The 22,032-nt window shown below is 45.9% G+C and overlaps 1 protein-coding gene across 6 annotated transcripts in view; it reads right to left on the reverse strand.

Annotated features, from left to right (window-relative positions):
• The window catches only part of ILDR2 (immunoglobulin like domain containing receptor 2), a 34,570-nt gene extending 20,908 nt beyond the window's left edge, over positions 1 to 13,662 (reverse strand). For 4 of the 6 annotated variants that reach the window (XM_068692220.1, XM_068692217.1, XM_068692209.1 and 1 more), the window contains exons 1-3: positions 11,975 to 12,050; positions 5,595 to 5,927; positions 4,438 to 4,557 (exon numbers count right to left, since the gene is read on the reverse strand). In XM_068692220.1, the coding sequence (XP_068548321.1) occupies positions 4,438 to 4,557; positions 5,595 to 5,927; positions 11,975 to 12,035 (514 nt within the window). In that variant the 5' untranslated portion in view covers positions 12,036 to 12,050. Of the gene's footprint in view, positions 1 to 4,437; positions 4,558 to 5,594; positions 5,928 to 11,974; positions 12,051 to 13,442 lie in introns of those variants that run through there. The other 2 variants (XM_068692213.1, XM_068692227.1) reach the window with 2 other exon arrangements.
• Between the last annotated feature and the right edge of the window lie 8,370 nt (positions 13,663 to 22,032).

Below are 22,032 nucleotides of genomic sequence, written 5' to 3' on the forward strand. Positions count from 1 at the left end.
CATCCCAAAATTGTCATCTTGGATGGGAAAATTTTGCCAAGAACTTTCCCATCTCCGAAACCACATCAACTTTTATAATGAAGTCTCTCCTGGCAAGCAGGAGACTCCAAACCTCCCTTTATTTATCCCAGGTATTGAGTCATTTTGCTGAGTAAGAGCCATCTTATTAGCACTCCTTGCCATACACTCACGTCCCAGGAGAGACTTATCCTCTCTGAAAGCCAACGCACGTCTCTATTAGTGCATTAGTTACTGTACAATGTGCTGTGTGTATGTGTGTCTACCTTCATTCCTACCTATAGGTATTGCACTTGATAAATTTTGGGTTTAGACTGCATCGGTATTGGCTAGTAATACAAGTTACCAAAGATCTTGCTTTACCAATCAGGTAAGTATCTGCTGACTTCAGAATTTAAGAAAAACTCATGTGCTAAAACACAATAATGATAGAAGCTGAAGCATCTGAAAGATTACTTATAAAATAATATTTCACTAATATATCATTTATGCAGGCTGCCGAATCAGATGGAGAAAAAGTAGGCAAGAGCTGTCCGGCAAAGCACATGGCTCACCAACCAAAGCATGAAACCAACAACCAGGATCACTTTCCTGCCTCATCCAGGAACTTGACATATTCTTGGGAATGAAGCCGCTGTGTCTTGAAGCATGTCTAAGCAATGCATGATCTCGTCAAGCAAACATTCCCGAGCCTGCACAGACCTATGCACTTCAGGGCAGCCAGCTGTGCCTGCCTACACCTACAGCCATTGCCCTCCAGATATTAACAGCCTGGGAAGGGAGCAGCACAGCTGCTTTCACAGGACCCCGCAGCTGATTAGTGAATTTCTGGCTTTTAGAAAGGCTGACTGGGTTATATGCAGTGCTGTGCAATCAAGCTAGACAGCTTCTCAGTGTGTGCTGGGCCACATTAAGCTAGGACAGGGTATCTTCTGGCACCGCCCTGCACTCCTGATTCAAAGGTTACTCCAGGTACCTGCATCCACTGTGCCGGTGCACTCGCAGTTTCCTTCAACAATGAAGGAAATGCTGCGCTGAATGACTTTATTAAAGCCCACGGATGTTCTCATACAAAAAGCATTCATAGGTGCTATGAATAACAACTTGATTAATAGCACTGTTTGTGTTTCTAGAACCAGGTCACTCCACTGCTAGCTACTAAGACAGAAATGTAGACTTTTTTAAATTTAGGATTCAGCCTTTTTGGCTCAATCATACATCAGTTCTAAAAAAAAAACGTATGAAGTTGCAAATGGATTCACTAGCCCAGATGTAATGCCTGCAAAGAGTTTTAAAATTCTAGTAAAATACAAGTGCAGCAAGCCTCAGATGATTCCTGTTGTGCAATTGCTAAGCCCTGCATTAACCCTGATGCAGCAGAAGTGGAGTTCATACACTTTCCAGCATGCTAGACCCTGTTAGGAGATGCCAAATCAAAATACAAATATTTGATAAAAGCGTAATAATACTTTTATATTGAAATTCTCTCCTTTCTCTACAGTAGGTTCACTCTCTTTCTGTGCTTCTGAAGCACAGAGGTTACCATCCCACTTCCCTTGCCTGCACCGATTTCCTTAATAAGGGTTGAAGACCCTGATAAGCAAAACCTACTGAAGGGTCTTTTCAGACAAGTATGTGAGCACACAGTTAACATCAGGTATGCTTTATAAAACCTGCCAGCTTTGCTGGGCATGACTGGATGTACATAAATGCTTATGTGCTTTTCTGAAATAGGCCTGAAATGAAGACAGCACGTGGGATTCTCTGCAGCTACTTGCAGTTGCCCTGTCTGTGTGTGCGCCAATGTGACTGACACACAAAACTCAACATGCAATCCCACCATGACCTAGGCAGACTGTCTACTTAGACTCCATCAGAAAACTGTAAATAGAGCCAGAAGTCTGTGATTATTTCCCTAAGGAAAAAAAAAAAAAAAAAAAAAAGGAAAACTAATTTATTTCAAGTTGTGACAAAGCAGCTTTTGACCATGTGCTATGTTGTGATTCACTGTGTAAAAGCAGGATCCTCTACTTTCAGCTAAGTTTCTATCCATGTATTGACACTACTAGGCACCTACCATTTTTGCCTCTCAGACCTTCCAAGGTTCTGAGCAAGACTAAACTGTCCTGCGAAGCAGCATCTTCCTCTGACCTAAACACACCTGTATATCTTCGCATTAGTATGCAGCAGCCCCAAAACAAGCAATGTAAATTGCATCTGAAAGACCACTGCCAGCACAGAGCAAACAGCAATGTGCTGTGGGAATGGCAGTATCTCTTGCAGACATTATCTCTCTGATCCTCCAACCCCTCTCACAAGGAACCTGGGTTCCACTCAAAGAGCAGCAAACAGCAAACAAAAATTTCTTACCGTGTGTCTCCCAGGACTGCTAAAGTGCTCACATCTACATTTATATTCAGTGTCTCCCTGCAAGTCACTAATATCTGGGAGCACAATGATATGAAATAAAAATGTCCCAGAAGGTGCCAGAATATTCAGAAATGGTAATTTCACCAATGGCTGCCTCCTCCTCCTCCAGCCATCACTGGGAGAGGGTAAAGGAAAAGAGAGAAAAAATACCAGCATAGGCAGAAGGAGAAGTCTAAGGTGGGAAGAGGAAGAAAGGAAGGAAGATGATTAGGTAACCTGGACTCACTCCAAAAGCTGGAATATTGCCTCTGTACACATTGCCCAGGAAAAGGAATACACACAGGCTGCACCAAACAGCATGAGGCAGAACAAAGTATGCCCACGATAAGTATGTTTTCATGCTGCTGCCAAACTTAGCTAAGCGCTGCACAAAGTGCAAGGTCAGACCCACAGGCTGCAATGAACAGAAAAGCAGATGCGGTCAAGATAATATAGCCTAAGTGATGTTTCCTCCCAACAAGACCACCACTACCCAGGGCCAGGAGCATCACCAAGCCAGCTTCAGAGGAGGGGATTTCTTTGTTTTCCCACACGTAGTCCTCTGTACACATGAAAACCAGATTCTCCCTGTTACCATGGCACTGTATCATCACTGGTGCCTGAACGCAGTTGTAGATACAGATACGAGAAGACACCAAATCATGGCAAGGAAGGTGAGGAAAGGACAAAATTTCAGAGTCACAGTCAGCTCCTCTGAGGCTACCTGACAGCTACAGCTCCAAAGGGCAGAGAGAACCTCACCTGAACTAAACACAGGTCAACCTTGGGCCTGTTATTAACCAGCACATGATACAAAGGCATGCTGTGGATTTAAACGAGGGTATGACACCACTTTTTGGAGGAACTTATTCTCCACCTGTCTGCCACCTGAAGGAATAAGTAGAGGAGATTGCACTGTCCCTAACCCATGCCATTCCATCCGATTTATTTTGTGATGACATCTCCAAATAAAAATGTCAAATGAATTCTCACCTGAGCCTTGAGATTAAGGCCACTTGACAGACGTGTTCTACCGTATGCCTCCAGGTATCACTACACACCACAGACCCAAGATTTTTTAACATCACAGAATGTACAGAATCTGTACACTCAAAAACCAAAGACACTGACCAGGCAAACACTGGTGTCAGCAGGTCTTACAGTAAGTTACAAAAGCCTCATTATACCTTTCTTCAGCAGTATGGTAGTACAGTTGGGTTAAAACAAACTCAACAAATGCCCCTGAAGGCTCAGTTCCATTCTGTCTTCTCTCGTAGCTGGGATGGGTAATTTTTTTAACCTACGGAGAGAGGCAGACTGTGGAAGCCAGGGCTGAAAGCTAATCCCACAACTAGGTGAGACCACACTGCACGAGGAAGCCTAACAGACACACACAGAGCCACGAGTGCATACTGCAGAGAAGACAGGTCCTTGTAGTGGCAGCACCAGCTGAGACCTGACTGAGATTGGGGAACTGTAATTCTAAACGTACAAGTACAATTAGGCAGGCAGAAAAATATCCCAGATTGCCACATTCAAGCAGATAAACACAGTGCTTTTTGACATCCCCACAGGTCAGAAAAGTAGAGCCAAGGGAAGGTTAAAAGACTGCAAAAAGCATACGATTTGATGTCTTCTGGGTGTCTATTTTTGAAAGACTCAATCTCAAGTGTTCACTTTGCTGCAAGTTTATTGTTTTGCGCCTTAAAAACAAGGGTTCTGACTTTCCCCAGCCCTGCACTTTCTGTAGTCATTTACGCCTGTGTAATGTGTGAGCAGCGTGGGTGTAAACATTACTATTCTGGTTTGGCAGCATTTGCCACCCACTTTGCCTAGGTGTGAATGACTGCACAAGGTGCAAGGCAATGGTGAAGGTACTGCGGGGACTGTTTTACATAGATTTTACACCCATAGTAATATGGTGCGCAGATATGCGGAGAGGGAGGGAGAGAGCGGAAGGAAAGATGCATCAGCTATTGACCCAAGACTCAATCTGGCAAGAGGGCTTACCAAGTACAAGCAGCTCCACTGATTCTTCATTCTTGCCCTCCACATCATCTGGTGTGATGATAAGGCAGTAATAGAGCCCACTGTCTCCCCACATCAGCTTCCCAATCTGAAGGTCTGCATCTGAAAGGCAAAAACAAAAAGTCAGGGGTTCCCTCCAACACCAATTGGTGGAGTGCGTCTGTCTCCGAGTCCCAAATCCAATTAATTTCCTTATGAAGATGAGTGGTTAACCTCATTCAGAATATCAAGAAATTCACAAAAAAATACACAGATGTGGGACTCCGTGGCAGTAAACGGGAAGACAAGTAATGCCACAGAGGAAGCTCACTCTGCAAGCACCGAAAGCAGAAGGGATAACTAATGTTACTCTGCCTTCCCATCACCACATTCATGCCATTCAAGAAGGGATTAAACAGTTCTTCCTCTGCAGCACTTCAGTTATCTGCCAAAGAGATCATATGGAGACAAAGGAAAGCACTCACCCTCACCAAGGGGCCCTGGACTGCCCCCACTTCTGGCTAGGTGGTCTCCTGAGCAGAGCAGAAGCCTTACACATGTGACAGGGCAAGGTTTCTCACACAGACTCAGTCCAGGGCAAACATTTAAGGACCTGCCACCCGCCATCTCCACCCACGTTGGCTTCACCCCATGGAAATCTCTCCCACACTACCCAAGGCTGTGTAGAGATTAGGTTCACAATGAGGTGATCTGGTGAAGTCTAGAGCTAAATGAATATGAGGTGTAGGGTAATTTTCTTATTTTGAAAAAATCAGTGGAGTTCGTAAGAAGAAAAATCTAGCTCATAGAGACTGAAATTATACCTCTCTTGCTGGCGCCCCTGTGTGAAGAAAAATCTATATTCAGAGCAATATGCAGAAGCCAGGAATAAAAAGCTTAGTTTTCATCAAAGGGAAAGTAACACTGTAGCAAGGTTAGAAACCTACATAGAGCAGCATTAAGTGCAGCACCAAAAGAAATGACCTTTGGGTCCAGGGTTGGTTGGCTGAATCCTAAACATCTGTCATAGGAAAGTCTGCTGGAGGGGAGGGAACTCTTATAAGGAAGTTAACTCAACAATTACTGCCAGCCTCTAGTACCCCAGACTGCCAAGGATCAATTCCAGCCCCCATCACACATCCCGGGGGCAGGAGAGTTACCGTGGACAATGCTGACGTCCCGTTCCTTATAGAAGTCCCCTATGGTAACGGCAGATCCTTGCTTGGAGGCCACGACGCGGACCGTCCTCCTGCTGTCCACACAGTCCAGGTAGGGATCCCAGTCCAGGTTCCTCTTGCTCATTGTCTGTACACCAGAAGTCGCCATGCCCAAAGCTTCTCCCATCCGGTCCTGGCAGTACGATTTATACCTCCATTGCACCACCGCTGGTTGGGTGGAAGAAGTAGAGAAGTGGCAGCGAAGCAGAGCAGGCTGAAACAACATGGCCACCTTCTTCTTCTCAGGCACGGTGACTTGCAACCCTTCCACCTCAGCTAAAAGACAAAAACATGAGCATCGTAAAAAACATTGCTTGAAGAGCAGATTACGGCACTTTATCACAGCATCACTCTCCCCACGTGCATAAAATGACAGCATCACATCTCCTCTCTGAAGGTCGGGCAGCACGCAGCGCCGGCCCTGCACACCGCCCCGGTGCCCAGGCACTGCTGCTTGCTCTGCCAAACTAGAGATGCAAGAAAGAGTAGATCCAAAGCGCATAGCTCCTGCTGTGGCTGGCATGTAGCACTAAGAAAAATTGCTCCACATGGGAGGTGCGGAGAAAAATGGCCCAAACACTCAAGCTTTTCACATTCCCACGGAGGATATGGACCTCGACACGTGATGTTTATCTACCAGCTGACAGGAAAGCTGCAGCCTGGAGCTGATGTATTAAGGCTTCTGAGAAGATACATGGGAATGAAATAAATACAGGACTGCTGCCACATCCTTGTGTAGCTTCGGGAGAAGCCAAGAGACGGTGAGCAATGCCAGCAGTGAGCACTCGGGGGAGTGAGGTACTCCATCTACCCGCAGCACAATGTCCGAAGCCTCCCACACATGCCCCTCGTTGCTTCCTGCACTGCAGGCAGCACTTACACAACGCTGCAAACACACACAGACACTTTCCCAAGCCTGGATGTGCCAGCCTGTGGAAGCACAGAAACAGCCCAGGAGCGAAGTGGGGCATCTGAGAGAGAAGAAGTTTGTAAAGGGGGTCTGCTCGCTGCTGCTGAGGAACATCGGGGCCCAACAGCAACAGTTCATATGGGAAAAGGGAATCAGTTTCAGTATGACAGCAGCTCCCTACACGCAGCTATGCTATACCCCAAGGCCCAGAGCAGTGCACACTGAAAAAGAGGACAAGACACAAGGAAATGTTAAAGAGGAAAGCAAAAGAGGGCATTTACTTTGCATCACAAGAGACTGCTGGGCTTAGGTGAGGCTTAGGGAGGAATGCAAGACTGAGGACAAAGCAAGGCTTTGGGGGAAAGCAGTAGGAAAGAAGGGCAAATACCAGGAAAGAATAAAACATAGTGAAGTATTAGGATAAGCATAGGAAGCAAAAGGATAAGTAGACATGATAATCAAGGAACCAGCTGGAAAAAGCTGAAGGTGTCTTAGCCTAGGTCAAAATTATTTCAAAGAGCTGGAGCCAGGTTGCAGGAGATGAGGAAAACATGCAGAGAGGAAACAGTCAGCAGAAAATAAACCACCCGTTCCAGAAGCTGGAGATGAGGAGATGGAAGCTAGCAAAAGAACTGAAATGGCAGGGGAAGTCTTTAGGATCGGGGGAAAAGGCAGAGAGACAAAGCAGTGGAGCTTAATGCAGAGAGAACAGTAAGTACACCAACAGTATGACAACGGCGGGTCCAGATGGAGACAGCCGCAGACCTGAAAAGCAGAAGCAGGGAAAGGCCTCATGAGAAGGAGTCAGAACCACAGTAAAGTGAGAAGCTTACACCAACACTGAATATTCATCTCAGCAAGTTATCAACGTCCACAGTATAAATCACAACAAAGCCTGCAAACACCACTCAGGCGATAAACACACAGTATGGGCACCAGCTAGGAAGAAAGCTTATTTGAGGGAGAGAAACTAGTCACTGATAGCAACAAAGAGTTACTAATCGAGGCACAATCTGACCCTGGGGACTACTAAGCGAAGGCTCGCAGTGCACAGGGGTGCTACGGCATCCACAAGAGGAATGCTATATTATGCATATAATGATGCATGGCATTATGCATACAGCACTTGTGCTATATGGAAATTGCACAGGGGACGTTGTGAGTTTTAATAGAAGTGCCTGGACCCAAATCCAAACGCTGATGTTCTCCAGAGTACCATGAAAGGCAACTGGGGTCCCAGCAACATGCTGCCACAGGAGAGGCAGCCCCTGAGGTGCAGGCAGAGACAACTCGAGCAGCACCAGCTGGGACGTTTCTGCCGGGCCTCCTGCTCCCACGGCCAAAGGGGCAGAAGCAGGGAGGGCTGCACAGCACTCAGAGAAAGTCACCACGCGGTTCTCCTGGTGACATCTTACCTCCTCGTCCCCAGAGGGCCGTGCCTCCGGCGCTGCACGTGAGCCTGAGAGGCACGACAAATACCTTGAAAAACGAACAGGTCCCGCTCAGACCTACATCTGGCAGCTCTGCCTGACCCCACGCAGTCTGCAGCCAAAGTCGACGCATGACGTGAGCTGACCAAGTGACTCACCACGTTACTTCAGCTTCGGGGACAAAACAGTGACACGGGGAATATTTAAAGCTTCCCCCTGCGAGTGAAGTACGCCGCTCGGTAAACACAGTGCTTTCGGCTGTCTGTGCGCTGTAGCCCTCCTTCCCTGTTAATGAGATTAATGAGCTTGGCAAGCCGGGCTCCGCTTTAATAAATGATTAGCTGAGCTTTAGCAAATTCTCAGCTGACGAACTTTCCCCACCCTGCTCCCATGTGGATGTCTATATTGAGAAAAGAAACTTGTAAGCCGCTTTTGGGAAAACACAGGACTTCTTTCCAAAAGCATTTGGGAGATGCACAGTAAATTATCTGGCACCTTTTATATCCCATCCCAAGGTCTTTATTAACTTTTAAAGTATTCTTTTCGGACCTTTCCCAGAAATAGCATTTGAGAACAACCCAGTGCCTCAGACAGAGACTGGAGCAGTGGAAACTCTCAATCTATTTAAGTCAAATTGTATATAATTATATATGGCTGCCCTGAGAAATTATACACCTGTTATTTCCACTGCTAAAAAAAAAAATATAAGAGAATCTATTCATGTAAGGTGTCACTGTTGTAACCACAGCCATCCAAAAGGCCAGGAAGACGCTAGGCTGCCTGAAGACAAGATGGGAGCTTTACACCTACCAGTTATGTCTACACACATGAATTACAGAGGTCTCCTTAGGACTTCCTCTAGTTCCAGAAGAAACTGCTGAACTCAAAAATCTTTGAGAGACTGGATGAGAGACCAGAAGCCTCAGGACAGAAATCTGCGTTGTTTATATCACGGAGCCAAAAAATAGGAAAAGATATGAAAAAGGATGACAAGCTTAGTGACAGCAGACTGCGGTTGCTCTTCATCTAGTTTAATACAAGCAGGACCACAATAATCAAGAACATCTTAAAAACACAAATACCCTCACTCTCAGAAAGTAAAAGGAATCTGTATTTTTGTACGTTAGTGCATATGCACACATAAAGAGCTTAAAAATATCACCCTTCAGAAACACACGTATGCTTCTTGTCTATTTCTCACGTGCAATGTGTATTTGCCTTTTTGTTTTCCTCTGATTCTTTCCCTGAACTATTCTCAGATTATGCATGCAAATGATGCAATCAACATTACACACAAACTATCCCTAATACATTTTAGCTGTGATTAAAGAAAATTCCGGGGAGTGATTATAGAGGGCTGTATTCATACGGGCACATTGGAGCCTTGTGAGACTGATCTTCCCGAGTACCCTCCATGAATAAAAAAAACAGAAAGGGCAACTGAAAGGGTACTAATTTAGGTTCTTGATTTTCAGTTGGAAAATCAAGGAGAAGCCCGTGCCTCCCTGAACCTAGATGAATCCCAGGAAGATTTAGCTTCTCTACATAGCCTTAAGCTAGCTTTTAGGAATAGAATAAAGTTGATCAGAAGCACTAATCCCTGTAAATAACAACAAATCCAAACACCGTAGTTCAATGTAATAGGTCTTAAACTGCATCCTTCTACTGAATAAGGTAAGAGTCCAAGAAAAGGCAGTACACGTTGTTCTTCAGGTCAGCATGGGTCTCCTTATCCATGCATGCATTGCCATATCTCTTCCTTTGCTATTATTTGGCCCACATCACCGTTTGCCTGAGGCAGCATGGCTGATGCTATGAAACTACAAAATTACACCCCTGAATTTTATGCATCTTTATGGGTATGAGTGCCAGATACGCATATGGGAAAACAGAAAGTCCTTACGCCCTGAACCCCTAGCCTACACTTAAGGGCTTAAGGGCTTTGGCAGAAAAACTTATGTTCATAGGTAAAAGTCAAGGGGCTCCTCCTGGTCTCTACCACTTCTGCAAACAAAATAAACTAACGTGTAAAAGGATGCTGTATCTGTTTCTATTGTGCCTTGGCTACTGCACATCAATTGTAAGTATTCTTTCCCCTCCCTCCCCCGAATACAGGAACTCGGTCCACATTTTCAAATGTGGATCTAGCCTAACTTCGGACATTGAAGGGCTGGGCTTTGAGACTGGAAATCAGGGATGATATGCAGAGATGCAATCAAGTGAACAGAGAGCAAGTAGGATCACTGAGATAGCGTTGTACAGGTTCTTGCCTACTCAGGCTGGGTTACATCCACTCCATGCAATTAACCAGCAAAAGCCATCACCAGCAGACTGAGTAGTTTATGTGAAATTAATTACATGTCTTGGTCTAGTTGCTACCAGACTTGTGTTCTTAGCTCCATAGCCACTAATCATCAACTTTTTTAGCCAGCAGGAAACCAATGCCTAAATAGGTCAGCTGAGCTGGACAGACGGCACTGCTTTATACAGCTCCAAAGCAGAACAGAGACTTTTGGCTCCTAAACTGCTTAACCTGGGCAGGTGCAAAACCAAAGCAGTCGCAGGAAAGCACAGCCTTGCACACCCAGCACAGAACCTCAATACAAAAACTCTCCATTAAGGTACAGCTCGGACTCTGCAAACCGACTGCAGTAGACTTGGACTTTCTTGCTCTTCCAGAACGACCACTCAGCAACCGGTCACCACCAGAAGCCTGAGAACTAAGGCAAGAGATGGAAAGAGTCTCTCCAAGCCTTGCAACAGTGAGCCATGACACCTGTTCTTGAGATGGCCTTGGGATTTCCATCACTACCAGTCCTCCGCCAGGGTGATCTCCCAGGAACAAAAAGTAATGAAAATGTGAGGTTTCTTCCCAGCTACACTAAGCTTATGCTGGGTGCAGCCAATCGAGGGAAGTCAGATGAATAGTTTAAATCAAGATAGATCAAACAATCCATCCATTTTCCTGCCTTCCCAGGGAATCTGCTCAGTCAGCCTGGGAACAGCAAAGCACAACCATACTCCACTGTGCCCCTTCTGCCTGCCCTTCCAAACTGTGGAGGGGAAAGCAGGGTAGTAAATCGACCCACCTTTGTATTACACCATGGCTTTGCAGTGGCTCTTCTGCACAGAGAAAGCAAACAGGCACTGAGTGCTAAATTACTGGAGGAAAATGACTTCACAGGGAGAGGTCACATTTTAATGTGCACGGTCCCCTAGCCATAACCTTTCCAGGCTCAGGCTGAGTCTTGAAAGGAAAAGAGAGTGTGCTCTGCCTGTTCTGAGGGTAAAACCAGAGTTCAGTCTCCAGTGCAACACTTCCCTCTAGTTTTAAATGCGTTACAAATTACTGCATTAATAAGAATGATGGTAAACGCGAGGGGAAAATTCACTCCAGAGTCAAGCAGCACCTGGTAGTTTATGAGAACCAGCTTTACAGAGGGGCCTAGAGATACTTGACAAACTGTACCTTCTTTTTCCAACCTGGGTCAAATAGTCCTGCACTTATCCCAACCCACACCACTTCACACGAAGGTATAATGGATGACCTGCTCTTCATCCTTTTGCTGTTGTTATTAAAACACAAGCTTTAGGCATGTGGGAGAGTAGGGCAGAAGTGAAGCTGAAACAAGCCCATCATACTTCACACGGGATTTTTTTGAATTTGCAGTAAGAAGTCAATGCAAAACCAAACAAAAGATAAACGCAAGAGCCAAAAATTAAAGACAAACAAAGGACAGAGAGGCATTATTGCTGGGAGGAAAGGAACTGCAAGTGCTGATTAGAAATTTCTCAGCCCACCTAGAGGAGGGAGGAGGGGAGAGCAGGGGGCGAGAGCCTCCCTCTCTTTCTTGCTCCCTTTTGTCTCCCTGCTTCCTCCCTGTCTTGCAGGCTCAGTCTCCTACCCTGGCCCCTCCACCTCCCAGCCCCCACTCCTCTTTCCCAGAGCAGAGCGCTGCTCCAGCTGGATTAGGGCTCCTTACCTCGATACAGACCTTTCATTCCTTTGCACAGCCACTGGGGAGAAGAAAATCTTGAATCCATGTTTGCCAGCCTCTCTCCCTTTTCCACGCACACGCTCACACTCACTCGCTCACAAACACACACCTTTGCTTATTTGCTTTCTTTCAGCCACAAAAAAAGGCCGGTGGCGCCTGCTCTATCCCTGGGTGGCAGCGGCTGGAGGGGAGCAAGCTGACACCGGCTGCCTCCATCTCTCAGCGCACGGCTAACCTGTTGCCTGCCAGAAGCCTCTGCCTGCCTGCGGTCGACACCAGCAACAGCAGCAGCAGCAGCAGGCAGTCCTGTCGCCAAAGCCCAGGACTAGAGGAGACTGGAAGGTCTTCCTACCGCAGCGGTACCTCGCTCTGCACAGACCCTGCACGCTCCACAGGGCGGACGCTGCCAGCAATCACCAGCTGCCTCTAATGGAGGGAGAAAGGTGTCAACAGCCCAGCCTTTTAGCTTGATGGAAGAGTCCTGATTTGGCCAGACACGTCCAGATAACGAAGCTCTTTAAAAAGAAGGAGGAATGTAACGTGTTTATCTACACCTTGCGCCCCGTTACCAGTCCCTGGATGCTATTTATCGGCACGCTACTACAGCGAGTAGGGAAGGAGCGGTAGTTGTGGGTGCGCTGGCACTCCAGACCAACTCGCAGAAGTGGGATACATTCGGAAGCAGCCAAATGGCAGGGAGGGAGGCGGGGAGGGAGGGAAGATGAGCCCCAGATGAGGCCGTGAAACCCTGGAAGGGAGCAGTAGGCAGGCACCAGCGCTGAAGATGACTCAGAGTGAAAAAGCAAGGAAAGGGGTGGGTGGGTGGTGGGAGAGAGGTGTTATGACTAAAAGCCGAATTTACTGCTTGTGAATCCTAAATCTGAAGAGGAAGAGGGAAGAGCCTGAGGTCTCCTTTTTTTTTTTTTTCTTTTTTTTTTTTTTCTGGGATACATCGGTGGCGGTGTGAAATCCAACTGCTTCTGCTGCTTCCCCGAGCCTGTAGCCAGCCTCCCCGGCTCAGCCAGCCCTGCTGCAGCCTTTTCCACAGCCTCCTGCGCCCGGCTGCTGCTCCGGCCGGGAAGGCACAACCACCCCCTGCTGCCCTCCCCTCCCCTCCCCTCAGCTCAGCCCCTGCCCTTCCCCACCCCGGAGCCCTGCTGTGCTCCCCCCTGCCCGGGGGGCCCGGGGAGCCGTGCCGGGGGGTCGGCCCGGTCCGGGGCTCACAAAGGGCCCCACAGGCCGGGTCCTGACCCCAGCCCCGACCCCAAGCCCACCGAGCCCGGGCAGGGCAGCCCCCTCCCCACGCTCCTGCACTGCGCTGCGCGGCCGGGACAGCGGCGGACAAGTTCCCCCGATCGCTCCCGACCCTCTGGCGGAGGAGATTTCCCCTTCCTCCCCCCCAAAGTCTCCTCAAAAAACCCTCCGGGAGCCGTCGGGGCCGCCCCCCGCCTACCTGCGAGCCACAGCAGGACGATCCAGCCCAGGACGTGCCCCTCCATCTTCTGGCGGGCCGGCGGCCACCATGCCGCGGGGGAGCCGCTGCCCGGGCTGGCTGCGTGTGGCGGGGCTGGGATCGCCTCAGCACGGCTCGGAGCCGCTCTGCACGGCTCGGATCGGCTCCCCTCGGCTCCTCCCCCGCCGCCGGGGCCGCCCCCGCCGCTGGCCGGGAGGCGGGCGGGGGGCCGAGGCCGTAATTGCCGTCATTTTCGGGGGAGCGGAGCTGAGGGGGAGGCGTCCCGGGTTGGGGTTTATGGCTTCCAGGCCAAACACGGGGTTGGAAGGGGAGGGAAGTTGTCCCGAGGGAGCTCGCCGAGTAGATGTGGTGCTGTGGGAGATGGTTTTGTAAGGGGGCGGGTGGTGCTCCGAAATGAACGCGGCGCGGCCCCACATGAGGACACGGCGTGCTCCAAACTTGTGGGCTCCGGGCGAGAGAGAAAGAAGGCGGTGGGGGTCTGGGGGGGCTGCTCAGGGGCTCCGAGCCGACTGAACAGCGACTTGTTTTCACAGAATCGTGTTTTCACAGAATCATTAAGGTTGGAAAAGACCCCCGAGATCATCTGGTCCAACCATCACCCTGCCACCAATGCCGCCCGCTAAACTTTTTTGGTGTGTCCGCACCAAAGAGAAGCGCCTTCCAACACGGCCCTCGCCCACACAGCTCCCCTCTGTGCTGCCCATCCTCGAGGCGTTTTCTTCCAGGGGCTTGGCTTGCATTTGTAACCGAAGCGTGGATTCTGCAGATGTCAGTGACCCACATGGGAGAAGGGAGTGGTCTTCAACCTCTTCTCATCCGAAATCTGCCAAAGAACACAAACAATCCTGATTTTCTAACACCAAGGGGGAGCAGAGCGAGGTGTGTCCCTCTGCTAAAGGCACCCTGCAAGTGATGCCTGCAGTAAAACTTTACAAGCTCTTTGCATTCTAGCAGGTATTTTCCAATTGCCTGTAGATTCCTTTCAATTTTGCCTTTCAGACTGAACTTCTCTACAGGCAAAAGAAGCTTTTTTCAAAGCAGTGAGCAAAAATAGATCAATAATTTCCAAGTGAAAAAGCAAAACAGCGTGTTTGCTGTGATAAAAGATGTGTTGAAACATTTTGGTTGTTGTTGAACAGTTGTAGTTCCTCTGCTAATGTAGTTATAGTGGATTTGGGCAAGGAGACAATCCCAAGGCAGCCGGTCTGTTTTTAAGTGTTTTATTCCAAGTTATTCAATGTTATTTAAAAATACACTTCGAATAGAGGTTTATTTTTATTCATCGTTACTTAAAAAGAAATACACACCCATCCCCAAATAGTCTCCTGACCTTTTGGGGCTCAGAAGGTTCCTCTGACCCAATATATTAGTTTAATTGTTTTGCAGTACCAGCTAAAAGCCACAATTAAGAACTAAGACCTCGCTATGTAAATAGCATAGGTACCCAGCAGCACAGTGCTGCTCCTTCAGCTCGCAGAGATCTGACACCTGACTGCCCTTGTGCGTACTCACAGCTGAAAGGCAAAGTAGAAACTCTTATTAGAGCTGCAACTTCAGCCTCAAGAAATACATGGAGTTCCAGAAAACTCACGGTGCCATGATACTTCAGAACATTTGAGTGCTTACCTCACCATGATTAAACATCTGTAGCATACAATCCATGAAGGTTTGTATGCACTGAACTAATGCTCCTAAAAGGTGAACACAAAGCTATTTTTTCTCTCTCTCCCTCAATCATTTTTCTTAATAACCCTCAAAAATTCAAGTGAAATCCCTGTGCCTTGCCTTTCTGTAACTTAATTGGGCAGGAGGCTGAACCAGTTTCCTGAGACAACGTTGATGTGATATTATCTCATATGTTAAAGGTTGGGAGTAGGACAATCCCTTATGTATCACTATTGTTAGCTACTCTCAGCTTTTTTTTTTTTTTTAATCTACTCCAGCTTTTGCAAATAAATTTGGCATACAACGGTTTTGCTAAACTTTTGACTCACAACAAAGGAAGGAAAGATTTTCAATACATGGAAGCACCATTGTTTTGCATGTAACGTTAGATTTATAGCTGCTTTGAAATTTTCATATATTCAAACTCAGTGTACGGTTCTTTTTCACGTAAAGTGAGCTGTCATTTGTATATATACATGTATGATGGATTAATAGATGTCTGAGCCTGGAATAGATGTCCCAGATCTCTGTAGACCTTTGATCTGAATATTGCAACATCTGCGCTGGCTTAATAGGTAACATAGGGATGTTGGCTTTCATTTTAGCCAAGTCTGGTAGACAGGAAGGTGCACTACTGCAGTTAGCCCCATTTCACCTTCGGACAGTGGGTGAATTCCTAACCAGTTACCCAGATCACTTCAACCTGCAGTCCAGCAGGGATTCTTTGTCCCCCGATAAACAGTTCCCTGGGGCTGTCCTGCACAATTTAGCCCCAGACTGAACTGGAAGAATACATCAAACAGTGTTGTAGAGTGGTAAGTGATACCTCAACACCAGCTGGGAGCAGTTCTCTAAGCAATGGGATCATGCAAAATTCAGTTGAGCGATACAGAAACAAACAAACTCACTTCTTGTTACTCACGCTGTAGTAACTGATGGCTTTCTTCTCTTCTTGCAAACTACTTAATTCCTCCCTTCCTTCTTTGATCTTCCAGTACCAGTCTTTTGTGGTCATTTGCTCTGTTGATAAGCAGAATCAGCTTTTTAGTATGTTTCCAGACTCTGGAATGATATACACTAGCACCTCACTCAGAATGATCCATCTTGGCAACATCCCCAAAAACCTGACATGTCGCATGAAAATATTTCTCTTCATGAGTACTTTTGTATATCCATTCAGCTCCCTGAATTTCCTTGGTAGAAATTACCATACAAACAGTTTTCAACAGCTTTCTGGGATGTCATACTAGATTCAGCCATTAGGCACTATTCTCTTGATTTAGTACTGAGACCAGCACATTACAGAAGCTATTAAGTGACACATCATCAAACCACAGTGTTTAGTGAGTCTCTTCAGAATAGCTACTAACTAAAACTTTTCCTCGTTTGCTTTGTTACCCTGGAATCTCTTATTAATCTTCAATAGCTTCACAGCAAGACATTGCAGAAATATATGCATTCTCTCTGTATATGCTATTTTTTCTCAGCTGCCTGGCTACATTTGATCGCACGATGATATGGAGCTTTTACTTCCCATTAACATCAGGAGTGGGTGATATGGATATATAAACTGCTTTTGTTCTTAACCATGTCATTTGTAACAACTAACATTTAAAATGCTTAATGGAGAAACTTGATTTTCTCATTCCAATGAGAACACAGAATACGCGTATCTGTAATACCAATTCAGCATTATACAAAACAAAAAGAGAACAGCATCTTTCTACAATATTCACTCCTCCATATAAATTTCCCATGCTGTTCCTGATTCTTTCTTAGACACCAAAAATCACAGTTTCTATTTGCTATGCTTTGAGATGGGACCTAAAATTTGCACTTAAATAAAATACTAAGTGCATATCAGCAGTAATGTTTTGTGAGGTTAGTGTACAAGTACACATTCAAAAGTGAATCCTCCCAGCTCATAATCTTTTATGTGTCACTGTACTCAAAAAATACACAGAATTGAAACAAGACAAACTCTACTTCATATCTACAGTTAGCCAAGGATATAACAAGTTGTTAAATTGTCTGTGATTGTTGGCTATAGAGAAACTGTGGCAGCACAAATACCTTCTGGGAACTGGGATTCAGCTGTGATAGTCTTATCCAGCTTTCTTAATGAAACAAATCACACCACTTTGCCACGCTACATCCTGTTTGAACCACAGCTTATCTGTTAGAAAAAGAATTACAGACTACTTCGAGTTGGAAGAGACATCACCCAGCGCCTAATTTCATCCAACTTCAACTTCTAGTACTGCCTAGCCAGATGGAAAAGTCTTCTTAGGGGATTTCTGAACAGAGGCAATGACTGTGATCAAAGCACCCTTTAACGTTTTCTTTGGAAGTTCAACAGACTTTTGTTATTTTGCTATATTCTGGAGCTAACACCAGATCTGGAGAGAGGATCCCAGGCACAGCTGCTGAAAGTATGAAAGCAGATGTACTACAGCATCGTCTCTACTGCTGATACTTCGTTTTCCTTCCAGAGATGAACCGTCAGTCCTTTTGACATAGCATCACCTGGGGAGATCCCATTTGGTGGATATCCCACTCCGTCACACTCATTCCTAACTATTCCCTCCATCTTTGTATCATTTGCAAGCATCCGTGACAACTGGATGTTTGTTTCAATAGTATTAAATATTTAGTAGCATGCAGCCAAGAAATGGCATAAGAGGAATCCTGCTGAAAACGTGCAATAACAATTCCTCCTGTAAAATTACGTTTTGAGACATCCTAAGCTAATGTTTTAATGCATTTACCGGGGACCACATTGTCTCTGTGTCATTCTGTTTCCTTGATTTAGTGTTGTGTGGTCGAGTCATATGCCTCACACGTGTCTGAATGCATTACCTTTAGGAACCACAGTTAATATCTCTGATGCAATTACAAACTAACGTGACAGAATCTATTTTTCTGCAAACCCAGGTTGATTGACATTAATTACATTAGTTTTCTTTAATTCATTACTGAAGCAACTCCTGTATCAGTAATTCTATTCTCTTGCCTGGGATCCTCATCAGTCTGACAGGTCTATAATCACATGGGTCATCCTATTTAGGGCCAGATCCAAAACAAAGACTTTGGAAATTTTTCAGTACCGAACTGTAGAACTGTAATCTAAACACCCCTCATTCAGCAGCAATTTGAGACATTTGTCAAAGTTGACTGACTATACACTTACAATTTTGCTTCCCTGTGTGTCCAGACTGTCATGGGCATATAAGACATTAAGCAAAAAAAACAACCTAAGGCTTACATATATGTGGGTTGTCATGGCCAACTTGAAGCTTTCCACCTGAAAACTTAGTTGAGGTCTTACCAAATATTAAGGATTTCCAGTATTTGTCCAGGATACTGGAACAACGTGGTGGCTTCACTGGAGCCACAGCATTAAAGATATTTGGAATACATGGCATAGATGGGATGCAGCTGCACCCCACGCAGGCAGCTGGTTGACATGTACCTTGTAACATGTTGAGTGCTTCAGGGACACGCTGGGCAGCAGTGATACAGCACATGCCCAGCAAGCCCCATGCATCCCACAGCCACATCACCTGCTGCACTGCAATTCCCAGCACAAAAGCTAGTATTTCTGAAGAGCAGACAGAAGCATAGCAGCACCCACTTGAGGCCCCCTCAAAACCTGGAAGAAAGATGCCAATGTCACCTGTGAGGCCTGATCCAAGACATTCACAAGACATCCAACACTCAGTGAAGCCCTGCAAAGGCAGGCGAGGGAACAAGGCAGGGGCATGTGGCTTACTTTTTGTAAAAAGGCCTCGTGATTCTTAGGTGTCCAAAGTTACATCCTCAATCACACAGCTGAAGGGAACGGCATTCTCCACTCCTTTTGCAGCTGTGACACCATTCAGAAAGAAACCCAAGATTCATTAGATCAGGAGTAAGACCAAGAGAAAAGCTGACTGCTAATAGTGGACTGCTTTAATCATTTGCCTGAGGGAGGGACAGCCTGAAGGTTCTGGTTCCTGAAATGCTTATGCACTACATATAAACCAGTAATAACTACCGGACTGGAAAGCCAAAGTTCCCATTTTATATCACTCTCCAGGGAAACTGCCACAGATCCAAAAGCTCCTTTACCAGGCTGAGAAAGATACAAACTGCAAAATTATGTGATAAAAGCTCATCTGCACACCCACAAAGGAGTGCAGGGAGACAATAGCATGGGGGTAGCCCAGATAATACCCCACCCTGGCTCCTCCCTGGCCCATCACAAAAGCCATCAGCCCATCAAAGGCCCACCTCCACTAGTCCAGAGAAGCACAGGAACAAAAGAGCAGGTAGAATCCCAAATTTAGAACTGAGGGGAAGGAACAACTTGTCTGGACCCCTGCCAGGGCTGTTTCAGACAGCCCCTGGGTTCAGGAGTGAAACACTTGATAGTCAACACCACAGCAACTTTGGGACTGCAGCCCAGGAATATAGGACACATTACGGAATGCAGGGCAAGAGCAGTTCAGGATTGCACAGGACTTCCTATGGGACGTTTAGGGGGGGGAATCAAAAGCAGAGAAAAGGAGGGAGCTAGGTGATTTGGGAAGGAACAAGTGTGGGGAAAAGGAGGGATGAGAGAATAAGAAGAGCTGGTTGCATGTCAACAGTTTGCTGTTTGATATGTCTGGCCATGCCCTGTGCCTGCTCAGCACAGGCTGTCCTATCTTCTAATTAAATTCATTTCTAGCTCTTTTCCTGGGTGAGGGACTGTATTTTGTGTGTATGTGCATCTATGAGGGATCTGAGCACCAGCAATGAGACTCAGATGGGTCAGAGGACCTGGGTGCCTTGGTGCCAGTAACTGGAGAGACCCAAGTGGACAAAACCAAGTGATCCACTGGGGTGGGCCAGGGCCATAGAAAAGCTGGCTACTGGATCTCACTCGAATTCCCTAACAAGAACACCAAATATTTCCCACTCTGTGGGACAGGGCTCTAGCCCCAAAGTAGCAGATCTCTGGGTAGCAGCAGATGTTGCCGAGTTTTGTGCAGAATATCTTTGCTAGTTCTTTCTAAGAAACAACTGTAAGACACATCTTGGAAAGAAGATGATAGCCATGAATCCTGAATGAATGAAAATGCATTACTGGCAGAAAAGTTTCAAATAGATTTTCTCTTTCAATGTACGTAGACCCTATTTTGAGACATCTAACGAACTACACGTATTGATGAGAAAGCACAGGTCCCCAGTTGTGGAGCTGGGTTTCCAAGGCCAGCTATTTAAGAGTTAGGTGTTGGCATATCAAGTCATTTAATTGAATTAAGTACTTTAAAAAATAATACTTAAACACTGGCACAACCCTTGCTTTTATTCCCTGGAATGGCCCCAATGTGACTTACAAATCACCATAAATGGTCTGGAGAACTCCTTTGCCAGCTAAGTTAAACAACAGACAATCAAACAGTTAAAACATGAGTTTCCAGTTAAAACACAGGGAGCTCCCCAGGGTCCCAGCCAAGAATACTGATGACATGGTACTCCAAAGATGACCTTTTCCCTCTTTTTTCTCTCTCCCAAATCCACGTAGGATAATCCTTTCTCTTCACTGCTTATGAATTTTATTTTCCAACCACACCTCTAGCCCTAGGAGAGCTATTAGTGGAGTCTCGTCTTCTTTAAAGAGTTGATGCACACATTATCTAATTTTTTTAAGAGGATGGGCTCTTAGAGGGTGGGTCACAAAACTGCACACAAGAAAAGAACATGGTGTGAAGGAAAATAAAGCAACTGTGCACAGATGTACTCCTAGCAACAACTCATACAGTAACACAACAGCAATATTTGCCTTTCTGGCTAAAAAAATAGTCTCTGCAGAAGTTTGTATTTAAAAGATATAAGTTATTTCTTGCAGTCTCTCTTCAGAGATTTAAACTTACGTATCAAGGACTATTACTTGGATACAAGTAATTTTCCACAAGAATGACAGTGACTTTAAACATGATCTTCTATTCTCATTGACTTTACTGTATGACTTCATATGTTTTTAACAATGTGATTGGCTCCTCCTGTAAATTTAACAGCAAATTCAGTAAGTGCGTGCTTCATAGGCAGCATAAAACAGATTGTTTCATTGGATTTGAGCAAGACAGAAAAGCCTCCAGGAGGCTAAACTGCAGCAGCATTTTTTAACCCTCAGAGGAAACCAGCCACCAGTAAGATGCAAGAGCTATGTGATCTGACCTTACCTGCCAGTGGTTCCAGCAGTGACAAACATAATTAGCTGAGCCAAAGATCTAAGCCTACACATCAGCTACCTCCTTTGGAGATAAAGACTCACAGTTACCTAACCAGAAGATGAAGAAAGCAGACAGACTGAAGGGAAAAAGCAGTTTTCCAATGAAATGCATTGAAGTCTTCATCACTGTTTTATATCCTCATGTCCAAATTTACAGTAAATTCAAAAGGACTCTGGAATAGAGGATGGGAAAGAATCTTCCAAGTCAAGGCTGTACCATCCATCTTTATTGCGATTACTGGGGTAAATTCACTGAAGTCAGCTGAATAAGCATAGTGTGCTGGTTCATGTTCTGCTACATCATGCAGGCTCTGTAGGAACTGCAACCACATACTGAAGATGGTCCCCCATCAAGACGGCCCCCAAAGACAAAAGGAACAGTGAGGAATGTGGGAGATACCACACACCTGAGGCAAGAAAAACCTGGCCAAAATTTAATCAGAGCCTTTGCTGACACTGACACATTGGCAACCCTGCTTCAGGTTGCATTTTGGGTCCTCTGCTGCAGGCAACCACATTTCACAATCCCTTCTGTAAACTGGTTAAACTATCTTCTGTGGCCAGTTACGGATATATATATATATATATATATATATATATATATATATATATATAGGATATATATATAGGATATATATATATATA

The sequence above is a fragment of the Anas acuta genome, chromosome 1, assembly GCF_963932015.1.
Source record: "Anas acuta chromosome 1, bAnaAcu1.1, whole genome shotgun sequence".
Taxonomy (NCBI): Eukaryota; Metazoa; Chordata; class Aves; order Anseriformes; family Anatidae; genus Anas; species Anas acuta.